The 8001-nt window shown below is 39.5% G+C and overlaps 1 protein-coding gene across 1 annotated transcript in view; it reads right to left on the minus strand.

Annotated features, from left to right (window-relative positions):
• amph (amphiphysin) overlaps positions 1 to 8001 on the minus strand; it is a gene marked incomplete at its 5' end in the record, with an annotated part of 17443 nt that overhangs the window by 5292 nt on the left and 4150 nt on the right. The window contains 8 exon segments of the mRNA XM_035670000.1: positions 423 to 467; positions 2453 to 2494; positions 4140 to 4169; positions 5940 to 6167; positions 6603 to 6626; positions 6782 to 6808; positions 7211 to 7294; positions 7382 to 7492. Of these exon segments, the coding sequence (XP_035525893.1) occupies positions 423 to 467; positions 2453 to 2494; positions 4140 to 4169; positions 5940 to 6167; positions 6603 to 6626; positions 6782 to 6808; positions 7211 to 7294; positions 7382 to 7492 (591 nt within the window).

Consider the following 8001-nt stretch of genomic DNA (forward strand, 5'->3'; position numbering starts at 1 on the left):
TGTTATGAATTGGCGCTATAAAAATAAAATTGAATTGAATTGAAATTGAATTGAATTGAATTAACATAAAGTTACAGTAGCTGTTGACAGATAAAACATCAGTAAGCGGTGTGTGTTTTGGTCAGAAATAAGTATAATTATTGTTATTATAAGTATATTTTTTTTACGTATACAATTTGACAAAAGGTTCTAGTGTAAGATCTTTTTCTTCCAGAGTGAACACACTTGGTAATTAAGAAAGTCAGTTGGAGTTCAGTGTTCAGTGTGTTGGATATCCAGGATTTTCTGTTGACATTTTCATCAAGGACTTATCTTCACTTGATATTATCCTGTTTGCAGCCCAGCCATCTGAATTCCACTACTCTAACTTATCAAGTGAAGTTTTTATTTGTGTAGCAATCAAAAAGTGTGGCGGTACATACCTCACCAACCTCTTCCTTGTCAGAGATCGGAGATCCAACAGTTGACTTTGGAGAGAAAATCACATTTGATCATGTTATTACTTAAATAATTGTTTAAATGAAGTCACCCATGAAATCACCCACCTCTACTTAAGTCAAACTGTAATGAAATGAATTCAGAATTTAAATGTTAGATTTAACATAAAGTGCTGATGATTCACACTTTAAGCCAGAGATATATTTGCTTTTTAACCACACTGCATTAATTCCCTTAAGACATGCACAGCCAACGGACGCAATATACGTGAGGCAGCCATCACGCCTACAAACACGTACTTAAAACGAGTGCAGTATATCTTCAGCCTTACTAATGATGAAGATCACAAGATGATGCTGATTATAGTGATGATGATAATGATGATTCTGTTGATGACAATGATGATTATGTTGATGATGATGATGATGATGATGATAGTAATAGTGTTGATAGTAATAATGACAATGATAGTGGTAATGACGATGATAGTGATGATGAAGGTGATGATCAGATGTTCACAGATGGCAGCAGTGTCATTAGTGAGATCAGCTTGTCCACTCACAGCAGGCTTCTCCTCCTTTGGGCTGCCAGAACTTTCTGCTGTATCTTCCTCGCCACCAGGGACAGCTGCAGGTCCCTCCACCTCTTCTTCAGCAGGAGGAGCTGCTGGTTCCTCGTCAGCAGGAGGAGCTTACTGGTCCTCATCTCCAAGCAGGGAGGCTACTGGTTCCTCGTCAGCAGGAGGAGCTACTGGTTTCTCACCAGCAGGAGGAGCTGGAGGTTCCTCACCAGCTGTGGGAGCTGGAGGTTCCTCACCAGCAGGGGGAGCTGAAGTTATGTCTTGTTCCTCAGCAGCTTGTGTCTCTGAGGCTTCAGGAGCTTCAGTTGATTCACTGTTAACTTCATTCTTTTGCAAAGAAAGATGGTGGACAACCCTGAAACTATTTAAATGTAGCACTTTGGCTGCTGACATTTTGCATAACACTCAAAATAAAAGGCTTTAAAAAACAAGTGTCTAAATGGAGCAGTTGTGAATAATAATCTGGGTTCATGTCTGTTTGTTTTCTTCATGTCATACTTATAAATAAATTAATAATGAAAATATGAAAAGTACCCAACAAACATTTTTGAGCAATGTCAGATAAAAAAAAAACATCTACCAGGCTAACCCAAGATAAAGAATGTGGAAAAACAAATGACAGCAAAGTGTAAAAGAGCTGATATCATAAGTACACTGATATTTAAAAACTATGCAAACACCAAATATAAATGTATTACATTTCAACCAGCCTTAAATGGTTACTGTCCCAGTCAGAGGAAACCGAATATATTTTGAGGTAAAAAAAACAATTCTAGATCAAATATAAAAAAGAAATAAACTGACACAAATGTTCACAAGAAACAGATTAAAGGACAGAACATTTCAACAGAAACAGCAAATTAAAGAAATTAATAAACCGTTTAGGGTTGTCACGATATCAGAAATTTAGTAGCCAACACCAATACCAGTTAAATTCCACAATTCATATGTAAATATGTCCCGATCAAGTTTTTTTTGCCCACGATCCCCATTTAACATCTCCTCATACAGAGTCCTGATCCATACTTGTATTTTTCTTAATAGTACAGGTGCATGGCATAAAGAAAAGAAAATGCCATCCAAGCTGTTCCTTGTAGTTTTTTATACTTATACTATTAAATAGTAGTAGAGTATAAAACTGCTTAACAAACACTCTGTAATCTTTTCAATCTTATGGCTGTCTATTTTTTGTCACTGTCTTCTACATGTTCATATTTGTGACTGTATAAGCTGTCCCGTCAAGTCCGGGAGTTCAGGATTGCATACCTGGTACCTCTGATACCTACGGTATACTAGAAGGAGGAAGAAGTACCATCAAGTTTTCAGAATATTGGTATCAACTTGGTATCGAAGTATCGGTTCTCGTGACATCCCTAATACCATTTCTAATCATGTTAACTTCAATACAATTGTGCACATAATTTAAAAACTTACCATCTTATCAAAATCAGCAAAAAATGATGGGCCAGTAGAATCCTTCAGAGTGCACATGTTAAAAAGAAAAATATATTTCAGTCAGTCAGGACCCAGAAATTCATGATAAGTTAGCATTAACAGAAGAATAATATTTAGAGAAGACTAAAAAACAAGACATTCAGAGACAGGATGTTAAGACATGTGCATTAACAGATGTAAGGAGAAAAGATTCATTGACGAGATATTAATAGATAAAATATTAAGAGACAAACTATTAAGAGACAAAACATTCAGAGACAAGATATAAATAAACAAAACCATAAGAGATGACACAAAGCTATGAGGTAATAAGAGACAAAACATTCAGAGACGAGATATAGACAAAGAAGATATAAAGAGATGAAACATTAAGAGACAAGATATATCTTGGAGTCATCTTTGATCAGGACATGCCCTTTAACTACCACATAAAGCAAACCTCCAGGACTACCTTTTTTCATTCACGTAATATTGCAAAAATCAGACACATCCTGTCACAGATGGATGCAGAAAAACTAATCCATGCATTTGTTACTTCTAGACTGGATTACTGCAATTCCTTATTATCAGGTTGCCCTAATAAGTCCATTAAGACACTTCAATATTATTGATAATTAATCATTATATTATTATTAATATTATTACTGATATTGTTATTATTATTATTATTATCATTATTATTATGGGAGGCTGTCCGTCATCATCATCACAATCATCAGTCATTTATATTAGTATAGTTTCTGCTACTGTTGTTGCTGTGCACATTTGTCTCTGTCCTTCTGTCTTTATCCCTCTATGTCTTTCTCTCTCTCTCTAACCCCAACTGGTCAAGGCAGACGGCCACCTACCTAGGGCCAGGGTCTGTCCAAGGTTTCTGCATCTTAAAAGGAAGTTTTTCTTTGCCACAGTCACCAAAGTCTTGCTAATGGTGGGAACTGTTGGGTCTCTGTAAATAATGTTATAAGGAGTACGGTCTAGACCTGCTCTATTTTAAAAGTGTCCTGAGATAACTCTTGTTATAAATTGCCGCTGTACAAATAGAACTTAATTTAAATTAATGAAATATAAAGAAACAAGATATACAGAGACGAAACATTAAGAGACGAGACATAAAGATGAAACATTTAGAGACAAGATATAAAGAGACGAGATATAAAGAGACAAAATATGAGAAGATGAGAGATAAAGAGACAAAATATGAAGAAACAAGATATAAAGAGACGAAAACATTCAGACAAGATATGAAGAAATGAGATATAAGGAAAAAGGACATTACTGGGAAAAAGGCTTCTGAAAGTTTGATGACATAAGCATGCAGTTAGGGTTTGGTCTGCTGTGACCTCTGACCTCTGCAGTGAGCTCTGACCTTTAACCAGATATTTTATAACTAGCTAATTCACTGGTTAAACATAATAAGGTGGTCATTTGTTTGCTTTTTGTGTCTTCATGTTGTATTTGTTCTATCTAACCCTAACCCTAAGATGAAAGAATAAAGTCTGTAAATTTTTAAGTTTGACCCTAATCCTAACAATAAAAAACAAACTGAGGTGGATAAAATCAACAGTCCTGGTGGACTGAATTAGAACTGAACTATCAATAACATAAAGATTACTGAATTCATCTCTGCTATTTCATTGAGGCAATGGGTGCAAATCTGAAAAATTACCTGTGAAAATCCATTAAACGCGTCTGTCACCTAAATTAAATTGCAAAGACAAATCAGTATTAGAAGCCTTTAGGGTACATGAGTTGTAAAGATGGATTCAATGTGAAAATTAAAGTATGGAATGAACAAGCAGACAAGGCAAGCAAGAGGAGAGGCGGGAGGAGCTCAGGCTGGGATCCAGGTTTCAAGACAACTATTTTCACTTTGTTTCTCAATCTGTGGGTGGGAAGACAGGAAAAGGGTTTTCACTTATTTCTAGTCTACTCTATGCTAATCTACCACACTGTAGACAGCAGGAAGTGAAGTACCTCTTCCTTTTCTGTATCTAGCTCTTGGTACAATTTTCCAAATCTCCGGTTTGCAGCCTCATCTTCGGACATGTCTGAATTTTCTGGTTCTTTGTGAATTCTGGGAACGTTTACATCTTTAACTCCTTCTGCTGCTGAGACTGACGCAGAGTTTCGTTGAAGGACAGAAGAGTCGAAGCTGCTGCTGTCACTAACTTCCTGCCAGGGTATGGTGTTGGAGGCAGGACCCTTAGTCCCTGTCGACGCTGATGGGAAAGTGTTGGCAAAAGGGTCTGTATCCCACCCACTGCTTCCACACCCAGTGACCACAACCCCACCTTCTCCTAAGGTCTCAGCAAATGGATCAAATTCAGAACCCCCTTTGTTTCCAAACTGTGTTTCAGCAAAAGGATCTGAATTAAACATATCTCCTGCCTGTGTTTCAGCAAAAGGATCTGAATCAAACGTATCTCCTGCCTGTGTTTCAGCTGAGGGAACTGAATCAAACATATCTCCTTCCTGTGTGCCAGCTGAGGGAACTGAATCAAACGTATCTCCTGCCTGTGTTTCAGCAAAAGGATCTGAATCAAACACACCTCCTGCCTGTGTTTCAGCAAAAGGATCTGAATCAAACACACCTCCTGCCTGTGTTTCAACTGAGGGAACTGAATCAAACGTATCTCCTGCTGTTTTCAGCAAAAGGATCTGACATCAAACACACTCCTGCCTGTGTGCCAGCTGAGAGGAACTGAATTCAAAACGTATCTCCTGCCTGCTGTTTCAGCAAAAGCATCTGAATCAAACACACCTCCTGTCCTGTGTGCCAGCTGAAGGGAACTGAATCAAACATATTTCCTCCTGTGTGCCAGCTGAGGCGAACTGAATCAAACTACTCCGCTGTGTTCCAGTCGATCAAAACCCGCTGTGTCAGCCAAAAGGATCTGAATCAACGCACCTTCCTGACCTGTGTTTCAGGCCAAAAGATCTGAATAAACGCACCTCCTGCCTGTGTTCAGTCAAAAGGATCTGAATCAAAACGCACCTCGTGCCTGTGTTCAGCAAAAGGATCTGAATCAAACGCACCTCCTCCCTGTTTCAGATCAGTTGGTTTTTCTGGCAGTTCCACTTCATCACACTCTGCTGAAACCTGTTCTACACCATCGTATCCACCTCCCTGTCCCTCTGAGGCATTCACTGGGGGACGATCTACATATGAAAGTTCATCATCAGCACTTGCCCAGCCTCCCTGACCTGCTTCACCCCACTCCTCAGCAGTTTCATATTCAGACCCAGACCCATCTGGAGACCTGGACCACTTGTCTCGTCTGTTCTCTGTGCTGTCCTCAATCTCTTCCCCATACTCATTGGTGAATATAAGTCCTGGAGTGGACTTCCTGCGGTCTTCCTGCCTTGAAGTATTAGCCACTGAACCTGCCTGCCCTGTCTCATCTTCATCACTTCTGACTGCAGAAGGATGAAGTTTGGGGTTAGTTTGAGGGTCCCAGCTGCTAACCTCGTCTTCAGCTGCTGTGGCTGCCTCACTGTCCTGAGGTGGAGTAGTTGTGTCTCCACCCGGCTGCCTGCCGTCTGCCTGGGGCAAGCCCTGAGCCCCACCCTGAGCCCCACCCTGCGCCCCCTCTGGCCCTTCAGCAGGGGCCTCAGCTCTTGATGCAGGGTCTCCATTTTCTGACAATGAACCAAAGTCAGCGGACCAGTCGGCGACGAAGCCAGTGTCTGCAGCCTGCTTGGGGAAAGGCAGGGAATGGGTTAACGTTTGACCCCGTTCCTCTTAACTCCCAGGACTGAGTCCGCCTGAAGGGCCAGTAGTTTATGAAAATACAGATGGACAGGACTCGTAGCAGAAAGGCAGAATGTTCTAACAGATCATCAAACAAAAACGCATTCACTATGAATTCTAGGTAAATTATTACAAACAGTACAGCTCTGTTAGGTGGATATTCATGCTTCATGTTCATGCTTTATGTATATGTGTCTGTTTCCATTGCACTTTGTTGCATTTTTCTTTTATCAATGCATCAACCTTTCCAAAATCCATTAATGTGAACATTCTCATTGTGAGTCAATAAATATAAATTAAAACCTGCTCTTAAGCAATAGTTGATCAGAATATAGTGATGATAAGAAACAGAACAGATGTGTAACTGTGTGTACTTACAGGCTGAGCTGTTTGGGCATTTGCCTAAAAGAAAAAAACAATTGATATGTACAGTTACAGAGACAATTGACCATCTTCAATTCAATGAATGTGAATTCTTCACTTTTTCACTCAATGATAATCTGAAAAGTAAATGTTTGTAATTAATAACAGTGTAAAATTATATCAGCTTTACTCACCGACCACATATCCCAAGGTACAGCTGTCTGAAATGGTCAGAGCACAAGGTGTTCATGTAAATAAACACATTTATACACTTATGGAAATACTGCAATATTAATATATTGATGATTACATTTTAGGCCTACAATACCAAGAGAGAAATATAAATGGTAAATGGATTGTACTTGTACAGAGCCTTTCTAGTCTTCTGACCACTCTTTTTTACACTACATGCCACATTCACCCGTTCACACCCTGATGGCAAAGCCCATCGAAAAGAAAATAACTTATTCATTCACATTCACACACCGATGCACAGCATGTCGACATGCAGCAGGGAGAAGCCGGGGATTGAACCGACAACCTTCCTATTAGCTTTCAAACTGAAAATTTACTAGTGGTACTGCTTTCTGCTTCAAACTGCTGCAGGTAAAATCTGAGAGAACCTGTGGTATCGGTGAAACACTCTCATCTGGTTGAAAGGCATCAAAGTCCAGGTCGAGCAGAGATTCTCCTGGTCTTTCATTGGGCTGTGGACAATAACAAAATAAAAACAGGTAAACAGGTAAATACTAATTGCTCTGCTGAACACGTAAACCTGTGATGACTCTACAGACCTGTGATGGTGAAGGTGCTGGTAAAAATTCTCCTCCAAACAGGTCAATGATTTGCTCCTCTGCCACCTCTTTGGTAGGTGTGACCTTTGGTGGTGGGGGCACCGGCGGTCCCTTTTTAAGCTGCCAAAAACACAATGAGTCACTATTAACTCAACTCAAATTTAATTAAGCAGCATTTCTTTACTTTTCCTGAAGCATTTTAATGATTAATGTTTAAAATAAAAGAGGGTAGTAACACAGTAAGGGTGCATTAAGGGTGCAGTTGTTTAGTGGTACCACTGTAACAAAGACTTCTGGTTCGCAGGTTTATTTATCAGCAAATCTATTTCTATTAATTTCTTCTTTGCACTGTTATCTCACACCAGAGAGAAACAATAAGATCAATAAAATTGTGAAATTGTCTCTGTGAATAAAATATCCAGGTGCTCTGGATATAGTAATTCCTCAAACAACCCTCAGAACTTTATTAAGGGCAGTACTACAGGATGCAGAATGTATGTTATACATATAGACCGATCAGCAGTAGCACTGTGAGCACTGGACTCCCTAACTGGTCCCAGACCAACAGACTGCTCTGCAGTGTGTGTTCTGATCCCTTTCTCAGCATTAACTGTGGATCG

Source organism: Morone saxatilis, unplaced genomic scaffold (genome assembly GCF_004916995.1).
Source record: "Morone saxatilis isolate NCDOM2014 unplaced genomic scaffold, NCSU_SB_2.0 Contig23, whole genome shotgun sequence".
In the NCBI taxonomy this organism is placed as follows: domain Eukaryota; kingdom Metazoa; phylum Chordata; class Actinopteri; family Moronidae; genus Morone; species Morone saxatilis.